At 49.9% G+C, this 19,793-nt stretch overlaps 2 protein-coding genes across 3 annotated transcripts in view; one reads left to right on the top strand and one right to left on the bottom strand.

Annotated features, from left to right (window-relative positions):
• Positions 1-4,813: 4,813 nt before the first annotated feature.
• On the top strand, positions 4,814-8,946 carry LOC109569625 (macrophage-expressed gene 1 protein). The gene has a single exon (XM_019975175.2). The coding sequence runs from the start codon at positions 4,936-4,938 to the stop codon at positions 7,087-7,089; it is 2,154 nt and encodes a 717-aa protein (XP_019830734.1). The 5' UTR covers positions 4,814-4,935; the 3' UTR covers positions 7,090-8,946.
• A 912-nt stretch (positions 8,947-9,858) lies between these two features.
• DTX4 (deltex E3 ubiquitin ligase 4) overlaps positions 9,859-19,793 on the bottom strand; it is a 43,449-nt gene continuing 33,514 nt past the window's right edge. For both annotated transcript variants that reach the window (XM_070767502.1, XM_070767501.1), the window contains exons 8-9: positions 18,649-18,738; positions 9,859-13,135 (exon numbers count right to left, since the gene is read on the bottom strand). In XM_070767502.1, coding sequence (XP_070623603.1) covers positions 12,902-13,135; positions 18,649-18,738 — 324 coding nt within the window. In that variant the 3' untranslated portion in view covers positions 9,859-12,901. The remainder of the gene's footprint in view (positions 13,136-18,648; positions 18,739-19,793) is intronic.

Below are 19,793 nucleotides of genomic sequence, written 5' to 3'. Positions count from 1 at the left end.
CTGGTCAGACTCTTGGAGGTCACCTCCTCCTGCCTGACCATTATGAGCAGCAATTCCTGCTGGTGGCATGCAAATTTCAGTTGAGCCGAAATTCCCAAATTTGTACTTCTTCTTTCATTGTTTCTCCGTGAATTGAAAAGAGAACTTCCTTGAGCGTAGCAAACACAGTCATAGGCTTTGGATCATCTCAGGTGTATGGAAATTCCGGAACTACTTGGTTTCTTTTGGTTTTTAAATATATATTTGTTGCTTATTTTTCTGAATACGAAAGTAATGATTACTCATCCTTGTGTTTGGGACTTGGTAGATTCTCAATAAAGTTTTGTTAAATGAGTAAAAACATGCTCATTGTTGAAAACTCAAAATATGTAGAAGAGTGGAAAGAAGTAAATAATTCATAAAACCTACCTACTAGATATAACTACTGTCAATGGGTCAGTTGGTGTATATTCCTCATTATATTTGTACATAGTTGAGATCATATTGAATGCTTGTCATGGCTTTTCCTCTTAACATTATGGCATAAGAATTTCTTATGTTATTAAAACTGTTTGAAAATATAATTATGATGGCTGCAAAATATTTTGTCATATGAATGCGATGTAATTTCACTCTTTTGGGCTCTTTTAGCTATTTCATTTTTTCTTCTTGCTGTAATAAAAATGAAGAAGAAGGTGGTCCAAAAGTAAATGACAATGACTAGGTGTTTAGAGATATAGGAACACCTAAATGTAGAGTTATCTATATTCACCTTACTTGTATTCTCATTGAAGAAGAGTGAGATTCCATTAGGATCTATTACAGCCAAAAGAAAAAATAAGAAATTGTCAGCATGTCTTCAAAACAGGATAAGTGAGTTTTCTGATTCTGATGAACTAGCCCTGAGATAGTTTTAAGAAAAGTATATGAATATTTCTGCAAACTTATTGGAAGTACTCAAGGGCATTCAGTTCTAACTTTTCTAATTCTAAATCTGTGATCACTCTACTGAGCTATTAATTTATAACCTGGTCAGAGGCTTGCTTCTCTAGCCAAGTAGAAACCAGGTGTGTGTTTGCTCAGTCACTCTTTGTGACCCCATGGACTGTAGCCCACTAACCTTCCCTGTCCATGGAATTTTCCAGGCAAGAATACTGGAGTGGGTTGCCATTTCCTCCTCCAGGGGATCTTCGTGACCCAGGGATTGAACCCACATCTCCTGTGTCTCCTGCACTGGCAGGCAGATTCTTTACCACTGAGCCACCTGGGAAGCCCAGAAACTGACTCATAAACTAAACCCTTAAAAGATGCTTACTCCTTGGAAGGAAAGTTATGACCAACCTAGACAGCATATTAAAAAGTAGAGACATTACTTTGCCAACAAAGGTCCATCTAGTCAAGGCTATGGCTTTTCCAGTGGTCATGTATGGATGTGAGAGTTGGACTGTGAAGAAAGCTGAGCACCAAAGAATTGATGCTTTTGAACTGTGGTGTTGGAGAAGACTCTTGAGAGTCCCTTGGACTGCAAGGAGATCCAACCAGTCCATCCTAAAGGTGATCAGTCCTGGGTGTTCATTGGAGGGACTGATGTTGAAGCTGAAACTCCAATACTTTGGCCACCTCATGCGAAGAGTTGACTCAGTGGAAAAGACCCTGATGCTGGGAAAGATTGAAGGCTGGAGGAGAAGGGGATGACAGAGAATGAGATGGTTGCATGGCATCACTGACTCAATGGACATGGGTTTGGGTGGACTCCGGGATTTGGTGATGGAAAGGGAGGCCTGATGTGCTGCGATTCATGGGGTCACAAAGAGTCAGACACAACTGAACTGAACTGAACTGAACTTGAGTGTAAGTGAATTCCCCAGAGCATGATAACTGAGGCATCAATAGAGCCAGAATGTGATATTTCTGGGTTTACAGAACACCACCAAGGTTTTTTAAATTTTATTTTATTAAAGTGTAGTTGATTTACAATGGTGTGTTAATCTCTACTATACAGCAAAATGACTCAGACACATATATATGTATTCTTTTTCACATCTTTTCCGTTATGATTTACCACAGTATACTGCTCTAGTTCCCTGTGCTGTACAGTAGGGCTTTGCTGTTTATCCTTCCTATACGTAATAGTGCACATCTGCTAACTCCAGACTCCCAATCCATCACTCCCTCACCCCCCTTCCCCCTTGCCAACCACAAGTCTGTTAAGTTTATTTGTATTTTCTTTAGATTATACAAATAAGTGAAATCATATGATCTTTGTCTCTCTCTGTCTGACTTACTTCACTTCCTATAATCTCTAGATCCATCAGTGTTGTTGCAAAATGGCATTATTTCATTTTTTTATGACTAGGAAATATGGAGGAGGAAATGGCAACCCACTCCAGTGTTCGTGCCTGGAGAATTTCATGGACGGAGGAGCCCGGTGCTACAGTCCATGGGGTCGCAAAGAGTCAGACACAACTTAGCAACTAAAACACGGTATTCCATTACATGTAAATCTATATGGGCTTCCCAGGAGGCTCAGTGGTAAAGAATCCACCTGCCAATGCAGGAGATGTGAGTTCGATCCCTGGACTGGGAAGATCTGCTGGAGGAGGAAATGGCCACCCGGTCGGTCCACTATTCTTGTCTGAAAAGTCCCACGGATAGGGGAGCCTGACAGGCCACAGGCCACACAGTTGCAAAGAGTCGGACGTGACTGAGTGACTGAGAACATGCACAAAATCCGTATACTTTATCCTTTCATCTGTCAGTGGGCGCTTATTGCTTCCATGTCTTGGATATTGTAAATAGTGCTGCTATGAATATTGGGGTGCATGTATTATTTGAATTAGAATTTTCTCCAGATATATGCCGAGGAGTAGGATTGCAGTATCACATGACCACACAAATCAGGCTTTTTTTTTAAAATTGTGGCAAAGTGTTAGTTGCTCGGTCATGTCTGACCCTTGGCCCCCACGTGGACTGTGTCCTCTGTCCATGGAATTCTCTAGGCAAGAGCACTGGAGTGGGTTAGCTGCTCCCTTCTCCAAGGGACCTTCCCAGCGCAAGGACTGAAGCCAGGTCCCCTGCAACAGAGGCAGATCCTTTGCCATCTGAGCCACCATGGAGAAAGTCACAGACTGGAAGCACACTACTTTACCGTAGCTCCCCGTGCAGTCCAGGGGCACTGAGTGCGTTCGCGTTGCTGTGCAGTCTCACCATCATCCGTTTCTGGGATGTTTCACCCTCCTAAACTGAAGCTCTGTCCCCAGTAAACACTGACTCCCACCCCGCTGGCATCTACCAGTGTACTTTCTGACTGTGGATTTGACTATTCTAGGTACTTCGCATCAGTGAAATCAAGCAGTATTTGTCTTCATCTAATGTATATTGGAGCACATTTCTAAGGTTAGCTTGATATGTGTCCTACAAACAGACTGTATGTATCTTCTCTTTTCCCCTGGACTCTTCAGCTGGTTCTCATTAGCGATCTACTTAACTCACACACATGTGAGCCCCGTTCACCCCACCCCATTTTCCGTCTTTGGTGCCCATGCGTTTGTTCGCTATGTCTGTTCTCTAAGCAAACAGGTCCATCTGTATCATTTTTTCTAGATTGTGTCAAGGTTTTAATAGCAACTAGTGATGCTCCGCCTGTAAAGCTAGGCAACCGGCCTCATTATTTCTGAAAACACCTGTCAGCTGCCTCAGTGACAATCCTGTGGTGATTCAATTCCTTGAAATTGTCTTTCCAGAATGCAGACAGGCAGCCTGTGAATTGAAACATGGCTTTTGCAGTCTCAGTCCTGCGTCTGGTTCATGGTGTAAGGGTGCAGCTGGGAGCCATCAGGGTGACATAAGGGTGCAATTGGGAATTTCCATTAACTCCTCTGGATTCCCTGGCTTCCACTCAATGTGCTAGTTGTCCCAAAGAACCAACAGAACTGGGCTCCAATCAAGCCTGATTTTAGGTCTATGGGCCTGAAAAGACTACTTTAAATAATGAGGCTTAATAGACTTAGCACTAGTTGCTGCTGCTGATGCTAAGTCGCTTCAGTCGTGTCTGAGTCTGTGCGACCCCATAGATGGCAGCCCACCAGGCTCCCCCGTCCCTGGGATTCTCCAGGCAAGAACACTGGAGTGGGTTGCTGTTTCCTTCTCCAATGCAGGAAAGTGAAAAGTGAAAGTGAAGTCGCTCAGTCGTGTCCGACTCTTAGCGATCCCATGGACTGCAGGCCACCAGGCTCCTCCGTCCATGGGATTTTCCAGGCAGGAGTACTGGAGTGGGGTGCCACTGCCTTCTCTGTTAGCATTAGTACACAAATGCAAATTCATGAAGTTATCTTCTCCTTACGACACAACAAATGAATTGCTGCTTTAAAAACCTGAATGGTGAAGACCGCATTCATTTTTACACATCTGTCTAAGTTACATGCACTTAACCATGGAATGAAAAAATTAAAGTTATAAGAGCAGGTACCGAGTTATTGCCAACTATACACAGAGGAAAAGGAGAGTGATATTGAAGTCCCAACAGAGAGTCATTAGGGGAAAGCAGAACCATCAAGAGAGTGAATAAAAAATGAAACCAAAGCTTTCTTTCAAAGCTGGAACGCTCTCATGGGGGTAGCGGTAAGGTGTGTGGTTGTGTTTTTTCTGAGTGCCCACTGCTGTGCAGAGTAACCAGCTGGGCGCTGGGGGGTCGGGGGCAGCTGACTGTTAAGGATACAGGGCTGGGTTTCCTATCTAGTGCCACACAATGTTTTCAGTCCTGATGGACCTTAGAGTTCGAATCGACTCTCATTTCCCCATTTCGAGATTAGACTAGCCCAAAGAGGAACTGGTGGCTTTAGGAGAACTGCTAAACTTTTTGTTTCAGCAACGGCTTTCTTTCCCATCAGTTCAGTCTGCCCCAAGCCCTCTGGCCACAGCTTAGGACCGGTGGGTCAGGCCGGGGCTGTCTGAGCCATGAACAGCTTCAGGGGTGCCTTTCTAATCTGGGCAGTGGCAACATGGGCTGAAACGGACACATCTTGGGGAGCGACCGATGAGCCTGGGTTTCAAAATTGCAAGAATGCCTTAAAATTGCCCGTTCTGCCCGTCTTACCTGGAGGCGGCTGGGATAACCTGCGGAACGTGGACACGGGACGGGTGATGGAGTTGGCTTACAGCCACTGCAGGACCACGGAAGACGGGCAGTACATCGTCCCGGATGAGATCTTCACCATTCCCCAGAAGCAGAGCAACCTGGAGATGAACTCCAAAATCCTGGAGTCCTGGGTAAACTACCAGAGCAGCACCTCCAACTCCATCAACATGGAGCTCTCTCTTTTTTCCAAAGTCAACGGCAAGTTCTCCCTTGAGTTCCAGAGGATAAAGACGCTTCAGGTGAAGGATCAAGCTGTAACTACCCAGGTTCAGGTAAGAAACCTGGTCTACACGGTCAAAATCAACCCAGATGCAGAGCTAAGCTTGGGGTTTAAGAAGGCGCTCATGGACATCTCAGAGCAACTGGAGAACAACCAGACCCGGATGGCCACCTACTTGGCAGAACTCCTGGTCCTCAACTACGGTACCCATGTCATCACCAGCGTGGACGCAGGGGCCGCACTCATTCAGGAGGACCACATCAGGTCGTCCTTCCTGCAGGACAGCCAGAGCAGCCGCAGTGCCGTGACCGCGTCCGCTGGAATCACCTTCCTGAACATCGTGAACTTCAAATTTGAGGAGAACTACACCTCGCAGAATGCCTTCACCAAGAGCTACCTCTCAAACCGAACTAACTCCAGAGTTCAGAGCTTTGGAGGACTTCCATTTTACCCAGGCATCACCCTCCAGGCCTGGCAGCAGGGCGTCAGCAACCACCTGGTGGCCATGGACCGAGCTGGCCTGCCTCTGTATTTCTTCATCAACCCCGAACGACTGCCTGACCTGCCGGGACCCTTGGTGAGAAAGCTGTCGAAGACGGTGGAAGCTGCCGTGCGCAGGTATTATGCGGTCAACACCTACCCCGGCTGCACAGATCTCAGCTCCCCCAACTTCAACTTCCAAGCCAACACTGACGATGGCTCTTGCGAAGGGAAGATGACCAATTTCTCCTTCGGGGGAGTTTACCAGGAATGCACCCAGTTCTCAGGGAATGAGGTTGTCCAACTCTGCCAGAACCTGGAGCAGAAGAATCCTCTGACTGGCAGCGTGTCCTGCCCCTCTGGCTACTCCCCAGTCCAGCTGCTCACTCAGACCCACGAGGAGGGTTACAACCACCTGGAATGTTCCCGCAAGTGTACCCTCTACATCTTCTGCAAGACAGTGTGTGAAGACGTGTTTCGAGTAGCTAGGGCTGAATTCAGGGCTTTTTGGTGTGCAGCCAGTGGCCAAGTATCTGAAAACTCTGGGCTCCTTTTTGGTGGGCTCTTCAGTGGGAAGAGCATAAATCCTCTGACCAATGCCCAGTCGTGCCCAGCCGGCTATTTTCAACTGAAACTTTTTGAAAACCTTAAGGTATGTGCCTCTCTGGACTATGAGTTGGGATATAGATTTTCCATTCCCTTTGGTGGGTTCTTTAGCTGTGCGGCGGGGAACCCCTTGGTGGATTCTGCCACATCCAAAGATCTGGGGGCACCTTCTCTAAGAAAGTGTCCGGGGGGCTTTAGCCAACACCTAGCCCTCATCAGTGATGGGTGCCAAGTGTCTTACTGTGTCAAAGCCGGGCTTTTTACTGGAGGGTCTCTGCCTCCTGTCAGGCTCCCTCCTTACACCCGACCACCCCTCATGAGTCAAGTGGCCACCAACACTGTCCTGGTGACTAACCACGAGACGGCCAGCTCCTGGATTAAAGATCCCCAGACCCACCAGTGGAGGCTGGGGGAGCCCCTAGAGCTTCGCAGGGCCATGAGAGTCGTCCATGGAGACGGCGAGGGTCTGTCTGGAGGAGCAGCCGCGGGGCTCACCCTGGGGGTGACCATCGCCCTGGCAGGGGTCGTTGCCCTGGCCATCTATGGTGCCCGGAAGTCCAGGAAAAAGGGATACCAGGCCCTCCAGGATGAGAAGCAGAGTTTGGCTGCAGGCGCTGCTGTGAATGGAGATGCCCTTGACCAAGAGCAGGCACAGAACCCTGCCTAGGCTCTCCCAGGACACAGTTTCTCTCCTCCCCAGTCAGGCCTTCAAGCATGGCTTTCATTTCTTTTTCTCTCCACTTCTGCCCTCCTAAGTATTGCTGTGTCAAGTGCAACAGAAGTCCTTGTGGAACTGTGACTTTCTAGGTCTCTGGGCCAGGAAATAAATATGGACAAAGTTGGGAGAGGGACTGGAGGGCAATTGTGACTGTTTAAGCAAAAGTCATCCTGGAGCCTAAAACTTGAGGCGGTCGTCTCTTCTCGGTGTGTGCCATTATCTTCACCTGAAAGTTTGTGTGCAAGAAGGACAAGGGAGAATGTTCATATTTGGATTTGAGGATGCATTTAATCTGAGGTCAGCCATGGTTTCCAATTCATGAGCTCTAAGGATGTCTTTGAACATTACCGCCCCCCCCCCCATTTTGTGTTTTTTGAAAGCTGTCTGGATTTCACACTCCCAGAAGAGCCCCAGAAGACACAGCAGGTCCTGCTTGGCTATCACATTTCTTTTTGAGGTACTGATGACTGCGTCGTCTCCTCTGGACCAGGAGATGGTGCCTAGACCAAGCCTACTCTTTTCAAGCTCCCCACAATTAAGAGTTACTGAGACCAGGCCACTCTTGGACTTCAGACTAGTGTCGTGAGGTCCTCAGAGAATATTTTAACATTTAAACTTCTCTTAGGAGGTCAAGGGGGAAGGGGTGGTTTGGAGACCAGCAGTGAGTGAAGAAAGGGTGAAAGCTAGAAAAGATTCTGGTACTATGGGGAAGTGGAATTCTTACCCAGAACCAGCTGCCTGGTTTCGTCCTCTCAGCTTATCCTAAGTGGGGCAAAGAATTTGGCTAGATCAAGCGTGACCCTCTTGTGTTCTGTTACCCAGGTACGGTCCCTCCCTCTTCCATAGATGACCATCCCCCCTTTCTACTCTCCCATCACGTGCACACACCCACCTCAACACACACGTACACACACCCCACATTCCGAAATTTTTCTGGGGGTGGAAGACAAGAAAGATGCAAGAAATCAAAGTATATCCACATCTAATTATCACTGCATCCCCCAAATCTGGACAAGATAGAAAAAACCCAATCATGTACCCTGTCCTTTTCTTTTCTCCAGCAGAAAGGAGGTTGATGTGATCAAATCAATGTTCTTAAATGAAAAGAAAAAAGACACCCAACATCTTTTGTGGCACGTTTATTTCAGTCCCACATTGACTCCCCTGGGACACCTCATAGGATGCATGATTGTCACCTGGCATTTGATGCTTTGCCTAATTTTAATAATGGTTTCACTTAATTGTAATTATTAGGGTGACTCTGTTAATAGTCTGCACTGTATTTTTAAAGCTATGTATTTCTTCACCAAATCGAATGTCGTGGGTGAGTTATCCTGGATGAAGGATAATTTGTCCTGTCCTCATTTAACACCTGCAGTCACAAGTTTGGCTTCTACCAGGTCCTTCTTCTGGGAGCTTGAACTGTCCCAGATTGTGGGAAGACAAGACTGAGGTCCTACAGTCACTCCCACTACAATACAGAGGAGTGACTCACAAAACTGGAGCTGTGCTCTCAGCCAGACAGAGATTTCTACAACCTCTGTACTAAACCCCTGCTTCTTAAGCATTAAAATGCCTTCCCTCACCTCTGGGGGTTTTGTGGGTATGTTTCAGCCAAGCTAACCACTTTCCTGCTGATACTGACTTCCCTATGAGTTCTTGAAGATTATTGAATCGGATAAACAAAGTATACCTTTAAACTCTGAGACTTTTAATGTACTAACAGCCCACTGAAATGAAAAGTTCTTCACCAACTTAGGCTTCTAACAATGTTGCACGTAAATATGTATTAAAATGTGTACTTGAGGAATGTGTTCTCTATTCATCCACAGGAAATCAGAATGAGACAGCCTGAGGTTTACATTCATCAAGTCACTTTACAAAATCCAAACCCTGATGGGGGTTACATAGGTTCTACTCTCTGAGTCCTGCTTTCTTGACTGGCTAGCTCAGGTTGGAATCTGGAAACACTGATCCAGACTTCCAAGAAAACCACACTCCGTGGACCGTCAGAAACAAGGACACATTTGGGTGACAAAAGCCCCTTTGCAATTGCATTTTATCTTTGTGTTCTCATTCGAATCGGGATTTGAAAAACTGGAGGAGGAAATGGCAACCCACTCCAGTATTCTTGCCTGTGAAATCTCATGGACAGAGGCGCCTGGTGGGCGACAGTCCCTGGGGTCGAAGAGTTGGACCCCGCTTAGCAATTGAGTACATCTGAAAAACACAGCCTGTGAGCTATTGAAATGTACCGGACATTGTGGCCAAGTGAAGGGAACTTTGAGAAGCAAACGCTCGTGGTTTTTAAGATGGTCTTTCCCCTACTGCTTCACTTGTTTCCCCTGCCAGGTCGTCTGTTTCTTCGGAGGAACAAGAAGTCAAAGTAGGTTACTTGGTCAAATGTGTGGGTAAAGATGTAAAAAAGAGTAGAAAAAGGGACTCTCCCGTTCAGTGGAAGGACTTGCGGTTGCTCGCGGACTTGGCGAGGTTCCCCAAATCCTCACCGGTAGGCGCACGGATGGACGGAAAGCAGGCTGAGGACACTTTGCGGTTGTTGTTTGCCGTTTATTGTTCCGCACGTAAACCTCATGAGCACCAGGTGGCGATGTCCACTCACAGAGCAACACCAAGGACTTCAAAACACACCAGTTACAGTGATTTACAACAGGACAGTCACCCGCTCTCCCCCAGAACCACCAACCCCCCGCCCCCCGCCCCACCATCAATGCCAGGGACCACAGACCAGGAAAAGAGGACAGGGCCCTTCCTTGTACCACACAGGACCTTCCCCCCAACCATCTCATGCCCACAACACCAGGACGAGCACTTTGGACCAGGCGTGAAACCACAAAGAAGTCCAGGCTTCCCCAAAGGGGTATGGAAACACAAAGGCAACTACACACACACACACACACACACACACACACACACACACACACACACACACACACACACACGATCCACCTTTCAAGGGATGAGCACTAACAGGGTTTGTCTCCAGTCCCACGTGTCCTCCCCGGAGACTCAGGAGGGGAGACACGAGGCTGCTGGTGCTAAGACGATGAGAGGACAGGCGTGGGATTCCCTGCACGGGGCAGGGAACACAGCAGGGCTTCCGGCGGGAGGACTTCCTGCGTCCGAGTGATGGATACACAGGACCTCTGCCGGCGGGGGTTCTCGCCCAACCCAGGGCTGTACCTTTTCAGGTTGGCATGAGAGAGAGGGCAGAGGCATGCCCTTCCCATCCCCTTTGCCTGGCACAGTGTTAGAAAAGGACATGAACGGTTCCTTCTGCCCAGAAAGTCCCACTAGAAGAGCAGCAGATGAGGTAGCCCCTACAAGCATCTCGGGAAGAGACACAGGCCATCAGTACTATCAGCATCCCGAGGGGGAGGCTGGAAGGTGTGAAGACGACTCTCAAAGGGGCACCGCCTGCCTGCCTTTCCCCTGCAGCCTCTTCTCTCTGCCCTGGGCCCGTCTCCTTCTCCACCCGCACCTTCTTCTGGCCGACCCAGGGAAATCAGTCTCTCCACCCGGCCCTCTGCCAGTTACCAGCCTCCCTTCTTTCCCCACATCTAGCCACACCGCTCTGTCTACCCGCCGACTCTGGGTCTGTTTCCGCGTTCCTGTGGGTGAGGAGCCCAGAGGATCCCGGACAAGGATGCCGAAGGAGGGTGGGGGCGTAGTCGGGCTTACGATGAGGCCCTCCTCTGGCACAGGGTGGTCCGGCAACGGGCATGGGCTGACATGAAATGCTAAGGGAGGGCTCTCCCGTTGAGTTTGGATGTTTCCTTCCCGGCTGCGGCAGGAAACTGCCCCGTTGTATGGTGGGCTGGGGGCCAGTCTCCTGGCCTGCTGGTGAGATAAATGACCGATGGGTGAGGCTGGAAGGCCTCCTGCCAGAGCGCCCTTCGCTGGAGCTAACTAATATCCCCAGGGCAGCTTGGCAACTAACACTTTCACGTCTTCTGCCACGAGGAAGAGGAGGACGAGCTCAGCACCAGTGCGCCCGAGCGAACCCACTGGCCGCCCCCGTCAGAATGCCTGCAGGCCTGAGAGCAGGGCACTCAGAGCCGACCCTTGGAAAAGTTTGGCTGTGGCTTCTAACTTCAGTACCGCGTCTGAAGGCTTTTCCATTTCCATTTTTCCAGCAATGAAAACCTTCTCTCTATATATATATAGATATATATATAGAGAGAGATATATATATATGTCAGAGCCCCAGACACGAGGTATATAAATTCGAATCAGGATCCAGAGCGACTTCCCCCAAACACGGAGTTCAGAGAATCCACTTTCAAAGGGGGCAGAATTGGGGTTGCCTTCTTCATCCCGTCTCTCCTCCCTGACCCCCAACTTCATGGGAGCCGAGGGGAATGTGGGGGAGGGGACAGCAGGGTGTTGGGTCACAACCCTGACACAGGTTGGACTGGACCCCAAGGTGGTCCCACCCCTGCTGGGAAAGGGCTGGAGGCTCCCTCATGCACTGGGCCAGCCTGTCATTGCAGAGGGAGATGAGGGTCCCCGCACCCCCTCCAGGCTCATTGGACAACGTGCATGGAGACCTGCTGAGGTCCTCGTGGACCAGCTCAGATCCCACCTTGAGAGAGATATACAAAGGGGCCCATCCACCCCGCACCCTACACCTCCCCCCGCCCCAAGCGCAGCTCTGTCTCCGTCTGGGTTCATGTTGACTATGGGACAGATGTCAGACAGTGAGGCACATTGACGAACCGCTGCCTGGCTGTTTCAGTCCCATCAGACTGGGGTCCGACAGCTTGCAGAACCAGAGTGTGAGATCACGATGGGACCCTCCACCAACCTGGCCCAGCGGCAGAGCCTGGCCCAGCGCTGTGCACACGCGCATGCACACACACACACACACATCCACAGATGGCACGGAGCCCAGCCTGGGCTCCACTCACAGTGACTGGATGAATCACAAGGAATCTTTGAGCTGGTCTGGGATGAGTTGGAAGAGTTGGGCTCCTCTCCCTGAGGACTAATTCAGATGCTAAGTGGGACGCAGGCTCTGGTCTGATCAGAGAGGGGCGGGAGACATAGCGCCCCAGAGAGGAATCCCAGAGTCCCTCCGTCTGCATAAGAGAATCGGATGCCTCTTTGGACAGGGGAGAGGGGTGAGCGGGAGGCGGGAGCAGCCAGGACCACGATGGGAGCTGAGATGCTCCTGGAAGCCCTCACTGCTCAGACCCTCTTGGTGAGAAGCACTTCCTCGATGTACATCGAGGCATCGGTTGCCGATGTCGCAGTGGTTTAGCGGTTCACCCCTCTGCCCCTCAGTCTTGCACAGTGAGAGCTCCTCACCTCCAGGGGGTGAGAGAAAAGTAGAAACTCCGCTCTCCAAGCAGAGTGGAAGCAGCGAGAAGCCAGCCAAGGCGGGCGCCTCTGGCTTCACAAGGCCAGGGTAAGAGGTGCCCGTACCCTAAGTGTGCTGACCGTGCCCCCTGCTGGGGGGTAGGGGACGGTGAGGGGAGGAGTCCCTGCCTACCCAGCACCGAAACTCCACAGGAACAGATGGAGGGCGGCCCTCACCCTGTCCCACAGCCCCTGTGTGTTGGATGAGGTTTGTGAATGACACCCCCTTATTCACTCTGGCTCCCTGCTGTGGCCGGAAGGATGGGAGATGGAGACTGCACAAGGGGCTCAGGAGGGCACGGCACCAACTTCCACCCTGACTCTCCCTACTTCCTGCCCTGTGGCTCCCACACCCCTGCCCCCCCGAGGCCCCACCCCCCGCTCAGTCCTTCTCCTGGGCAGCGCTGTCCTCGGAAATGCCCTGGGCGGCCAGCTCGGCCAGCACGTTGTCCAGGTAGTTGGCGTCTGGGTAACCGTGGCCGGTGAGGTTAGAGCCGAACTCTGTCTTGTGATGGACTTCATTCCAGATGACGGTGTCTGACTCACCCGTGGTGCTGGATGTCCCGATGGCAAAGATGAGGCGGCGGTCCCAGGCCACGAGAAGCAGCTTCAGGACCTGAGAGAAAACGGGGGAGATCAGCGCCAGACAGGCTGTGCTGGTCAAAGATCATCCGCAGGGAGGACGCTTTCCCCGCCCAGGGGTCCCAGCCCTGCCCACATGACAGTGCTCCAAGAAGCACAGGGAATGGACAGGAGTTGGAAGTGGACTCAAGGACCTGGTTCAGTCTTGACTCTGTCACGGACCAACAGGCTGGCCTTGGACAAGTTACATGACCTCTCTGAGCTTTCAGTGGTACTGCTTACCTCCAAAGGTTGTGAGCGTCTTAGGGGGCCCTACATGCAGAGTGCTTTCACAGCAGTGCCTGGCATAACACTCAACTAATGTTAGGGCCCAGCATCACGCACGCTAAGTCACTTCAGTCATGTCCAGCTCTCTGTGATCCCATGGACCGTAGGCCACAAGACTCCTCTGTCCATGGGATTCTCCAGGCAAGAATACTGGAGTGGGTTGCCATTTCCTGCTCTGGGGGATCTTCCCTATCCAGGGATGGAACTCACATCTCTTACATCTCCTGCACTAGCAGGTCGGTTCTTTACCGCAAGCACCACCTGGGAAACTGGCATCATAGCAGCATTTTAAAAGCTGGGATCTAGGAATTCGAGGCTCTTAGGAGCAGTCTGAGATCTTCTGAGCCGTGCCCACCGCCACCAGCACAAGAGTGTGGCATTAACTGACTCACAGCTAATGCTGTGCAGTGCTTCTCCAGGGACATGGTAGAAGTGTTCGACCTCTTCCAGGCCATTTCATAGTTATTTTTTCATCCGATCCTCACAACCAGCCTTGGTGCTAGATTTCCCATCTGAGCCTCACCTTGGCTGTGAGGCTCAGATGGGAAATCTAGCACCAGGTCTGGCAGGTGCTGTCATTACCTCTGAGTCACGGGTGAGGCTCAGAGAGGTGTGAGGACGTGCAGCATGTTTCAATTCAGCTACACTGAAAAACAATCTTGGTTGAGGGAGACAAACGCCTGACGCCCTGCCCAGTGTGAAGAAGGCACCTGATAAAAATGCACTGGGTTCAAAACCGAAAGCCTGTAAACATGGTATGAACTGGAGGTGAGGAATCTTAGTGATCAGATCAGCAGGGGCTTCCCAGTGGCTCCATGGGAAAGAATCTGCCTGCCGGTGCAGGTGATGTGGGTTTGATTCCGGAGCTGGGAAGACCTCACATGCCTCGGAGCTCATGAGCCATGACCATTAGGAGCCGAAACTACTGAGACCTTGTGTCCGGACGACTGAAGCTCCTGCACCCCAGAGCCCATGCTTTGCAGTAAGAGAAGGCCCTGCAGCTAGAGAAAAGTCTGTGTGGTGAAGAGCCAGCATGAAGACCCAGAACAGTTAAAAAAAAAAATAAAAGGCTGGAAGATGCTGAAACTAAGAGCCACCACTTCCTGACTGCTTACCTACTAAGTGCCAGACTCTGGTTCATCTAATGGTCCTAACAGTTGGCTATGACAGGATACTCATTATCCCTTCTCTGCGGAAGAGGAAACAGGTTCGGAGGATAACAGATGTGTCTGGGTCATGCAGCTCAAAAGTGCCAGAGCGGGCCCTGACTTCAGACCTGCCTGCCTTTACATTCTGGTCTCAGGCATGACTCTGCTGACCCACAAGTGGGTGTCAGGATAGATTTCATGGAGGGGATGCTTGTGAGCTGAGTCTCAGAGAGCGGGGAGGATTTGAGGTGTATTAATAGAGAAGAATGTACAGGCACAGGGAAGACATATCATCCAAGGCACAGATCACTGCTGCCACCAAACTGGGCATTTCACAAAATGCTTATTGTTATTGTTGCTTAGTTGTTAACTTGTATCCGACTCTTTGGTGACCCCATGGACTGCAGCCCACCTGGCTCCTCTGTCCATGGAATTTCCCAAGCAAGAACACTGGAGTAGATTGCCATTTCCTTTTCCAGGGAATCGTCCCAACCCAGGGATCAAACCCACATCTCCTGCCTTGGCCAGTGGATTCTTTACCACTGAGCCACCAAGGAAGCCTTTCATCAATGCTGTGTGTGCTAGTCGCTCAGCTGTATGTTACTCAGCAACTCCTTGGACTGTAGCCCAAGCTTCTCTGTCCATGGGATTCTCTAGGCAAGAATATTGGAGTGGGTTGCCGTTTCCTCCTCCAGGGGATCTTCCTGACCCAGGGATTGAACCCGGGTCTCCCGCATTGCAGGCAGACTCTTCACAAATGTGAAGAAACTCTTCACAAGAAAGAATTCTTCATTTAACTCTTACAACATCCTGTCCACAGAGCTGGAAATGATCACACGCTTTCAGGGAGTAGGAGACCGAGACTCAAATCAACTTCATGTCCATTTCCCACACGTGGTAAACGGCAGGACTAGGATCTGAAGCCAGGCTGGTCTGGCTTCAAAGCTTACGCTCTATCACCTTGCTCTGCAAAGGAACCCAGGGTGAGGGTCTGAGAACAGCAAGCATGGGGGATACAGGCGAGGACCGGGTGGGAAGGGACAATTCAGACCCAAACTGTGGGAGGTCTTGTCTACTGAACTGAGAAAACCATCCTAACAGTTTTGCGTTTTCTTCTCTCACTTTATTTCTGTTAAACAAAGGAGACTGATGTGGGAAACTGTGTTTTAGAATCACTATTCTGGTGACAGATAACTAGTTTGGAGGATTAGGAAAAGATTCAAGTGGTTCGGAGGGCAGTGCAGGGAGGAGTGTGTGTCTCAGGGCCATGTTCATGTGCCCAGCATGGTTCCAGGGATACAGAGCATGGTAAGTCCCCGAGATATGAGTAAGGATAGCACATCCGTTAAGTCCAGTGCATTCATAAGTCCAACCCAACTACACAGACAGCTATACAGTACTATACCATAATAGTAGCTTATAATATTTTCACACAAATATTACATAAAAAAACAAACAGAAAATAAGGAAAACATTTTTAATCTTACATACAGTACCTTGGATGTGAGCGTTGGACTATAAAGAAAGATGAATGCCAAAGAATTGATGCTTTTGAACTGTGGTGTTGGGGAAGACTCTTGAGAGTCCCTTGGACTGCAAGGAGATCCAACCAGTCCATCCTAAAGGAGATCAGCCCTGAATGTTCATTGGAAGGACTGATGTTGAAGCTGAAACTCCAATACTCCAGCTACCTGATGCGAAGAGCTGACTCATTGGAAAAGACCCTGATGCTGCGAAAGACTGAGGGCAGAAGGAGAAGGGGATGACAGAGAGGACGAGATGGCTGGATGGCATCACTGAATCAATGGACATGAGTTTGAGTGAACTCTGGGCATTGGTGATGGACAGGGAGGCCTGGAGTGCTGCAGCCATGGGGTGGCAAAGAGTCGGAGCAACTGAACTGAACTGAACTGAACAGCACCTTGAAATCATAGTACGACAGCTGGCACACGGGGGCCGGCATCGAGTGGACAGGCGAAGAGAGTCCCTGATTAGAGCAGGGAGAGGACGTGGGAGGTGGTGGAGCTGAGGGACCATCAGCAGCAGGAGACGGGGGGTGAGCTGCAATGTCACTCACGCCTGATGCTGGTGGAACGCACGCTGGCATCTTCGAAAGTTCACAACTTGAAGGTTCGCATGTAGGGGACTTAGTGTATGTCATTAACAAAAAGAAGGAGACCTGGCGGAGAAACAGCTCTTGGCAAGAGGATTCACGTTTTAACCACAGGACTTGATGGTGGGGTCATCTAGCCAGCAGTTGGGGCTGCAGGTCTCGGGTGTAGAGACTTGTTGGTTCTGAGCAAATGGGTACCAGGACTGGCCCCGACGACTCATCTGGGGACACTGCACTGGGCACCCCTTCGGGATGACGTGGTGGACTCTCTTGTTGTCCCAGACTCTCTGCTTCTCCCGCTGTGAGAGGCTGTAGGCACGCTCTTTGCCGAGGAGCCTCCTGGTCTGGCTTGCTTGTGACTTGCGGGAGCCTATGAAAGGCACGGGCTTCCCTGGTGGTGCAGATGGTAAAGAATCTGCTTCCCAATACAGAAGATGTGGGTTCAGTCCCGGGGTTGGGAAGATCCCCTGGAGGAGGAAATGGCAACCCACTCCAGTGTTGTTGCCTGGGAAATCCCATGGACAGAGGAGGCTGGCGGGCTATAGTCCATGGGGTCACAAAAGAGTCGGACACAGCTTAGCAACTGCACAGCATGAGCAGAAGTGACAAGCTTCAGGGGGAAGCTTTGATGGGATTGTAGAATCCACTTGCATTCTCTCTTGGTCCTCTGCCCCATTCCATGGGGAGGGAATGGACCAGGGAAGCAGATCTCTTTCTCCCTGAATTTTAGAACCGAATCCTTGAAAGCTGACCCACAGCAGCCACTGAGTCATAGTCAGTAAAACACAAACTGTATGAGAAATAAACGTGGGCTGGAGGAAGCCACCGAGATTTAGAGGCTGTTGTTACGTGCCATGACCTAGAGAGAGCTAACCAAGACGCACCTCTTGGCCAATAAATCAACAGTTCTTTTCGCTTTTGAGATCAGGAAAGGTTTTAAAAAACCCAGTGATTTTTCTGGGCTTATCCGCAGAAAAAATGAACATGAAGTTGTAATTCTAACTTTCGAGTTCATGAGACCACTGAAGCCTCCCCCAGAATCACTAGGAATCCAGAAACCCAGCGATTTTTCCCTCTGCTCTTTTGGGGAAAGTCAAAGTATTCATTGACTGAGTCCCTGGTGGCTCAGTGGTAAACAATCTGCCTGCCAATGCCAGCAACTCGGGTTTGATCCCTGGGTCAAGAAGATCCCCTGGAGAAGGAAATGGCAACCCACTCCAGTATTCTTGCCTGGGAAATCCCATGGACAGGGAAGGTTAGTGGGCTACAGTCCATGGGGTCACAAAGAGTCAGCCATGACTTAGCAACTAAATAACAACAAAAATCTTCATTACAGAGAACAGTAAAATGCCACAGATTAAGATCCCTGCTCAGAGCGGTGCTTCACAAGCGCTCAGGTGCTGTCAGGCCCCCTGAGATCTGGTTAAATGAAGTAGTTCTAAGGACCTGTATTTACATCGAGCTCCCAGATGTTGCTACTGCTGCTCTTCCCAGGACCTGCCAGTAAGCAGCAAAGCTCTAGAGGAAGAACCTAAAATAGATGAATTGTTGCCCGTAAAATCCAGGAGAGAAAAAAGCCAAAAGTCCAGCCCCCACCATGCTACAAAAGCAAAATTGTAGTCATATCTCTTCGCTCCTTTAGCTAACTCCACTATGACTTGGGACATTTTTTTTTTTTTTTTTGGACCCAGACCATTTGTAAAGTCTTTATTGAATCTGTTACAATATTGCTTCTGTTTTCATTTTGGTGACTTGGCTGCAAGGCGTCAGGGATCTTAGTTCCCCAACCAGGAATCGAACCTGCACCCTTGCATGGGAAGGCAGAGTTTTGACACTGGACCATCAGAGAAGTCTCTCTATGGTGACTTGATTACACAGGCATCTAGAGCTAAGAGACCCAGTTCTGCTCAGCACCACTGGGAGCAGAGCTGGGGCCGGGACGCCGACACCTGCCCTCACCTTTCTCCCTTTCTCGCTGTCCGGGAGGTAACAATGTCGAGGGAAGCCACGGGCGCTGAAGCTTTTCCCAGGATTTGGGTGTTCCGGCCCCTGAAAGCAGCAAAAAGAAAGCAAAGAGCATTTTTAAAAGTGTTTCAGATAAGGGTTGTGATTGATCCAAATACTGATGGATCCAAATATTATTATCCATATAATAATAGCCATCGGGTCTAGACAGAGAACAGACCCAAGGAGCGATGGGGCGGTGGTTTAACACATACCGGGGTCCTTGGACCCAGGTCAGGACTCAGAGTGGGGGCCTCCCAGCTGTGTGAGCCGGAGCTGCCATCTCAGAGGCTGTCGGTGACCCAGGCCTCAAGGAGGGAAGACGTGCAATGCTCACTTTGTAGGACGTGATGTTAGGTGAGCCTGGCGCACTCTCAGAGCCCGGGAGCTGTTTATATCACCTTGGTCAGCATCTCTTCCGGCTCTTTTGTTTCACAAAAGAGGAGAACTGCAGCCCCAGAGGTTACATGACTTCCGTAGCATTAACAGCTTTGCCAGAACCTCAGCCCAGGTTTCCTGGCTTGTACTCTGGATTGTTGAACTGCTGAACTGCTCAGAATGACCCACGTGCTTCTGAGCTCTGAGCCAAGAGCCGAGAGATCAGAATGATCTGAATGACTCTTGGGGATTTTCTCCTCGGTCCTCACGGGTGTCGGTCTGTTTCCTTATTGAACGACATGCCTTGGCATCTGCATGACTAAAAATCTCCTAAGATTTCAACTGTCACCACCCAACACCCCTGTGAAACAAGCCGTCTCAGGCCACCAGGTGAGAAAGAAACTGAAGCAGAGTTTAGCCAAAAGCCAGTCTTCCTAATCAGGGTTCAGAACAATCTACTGGCCTGTATGAGAAGCTCATGAAAAATGAGGGATTTCCTCCCAGTATCAATACACATATTTCTCCTCTACACCCACGTGCTTGTGTATCATTTCTGAGCAGCCCAGTCCCTCCTCAGAGGGTATGAAACCCTGTTTTAAAATCCCTTCTAGACAAAGCCAATAGAGTATGGATGATTCCACACCACTCCTGGCACAAGCTCTCACACAGGAGACCAGCAACTATCTCACGGCTGAACAAGTGAATGAGTGAGCGAATGAGTC

This window comes from Bos indicus, chromosome 15 (assembly GCF_029378745.1).
Source record: "Bos indicus isolate NIAB-ARS_2022 breed Sahiwal x Tharparkar chromosome 15, NIAB-ARS_B.indTharparkar_mat_pri_1.0, whole genome shotgun sequence".
Classification (NCBI taxonomy): Eukaryota; Metazoa; Chordata; class Mammalia; order Artiodactyla; family Bovidae; genus Bos; species Bos indicus.
The sequence above is the reverse complement of the archived record's forward strand: the minus strand, read 5'-3'. Positions and strand labels throughout refer to the sequence as shown.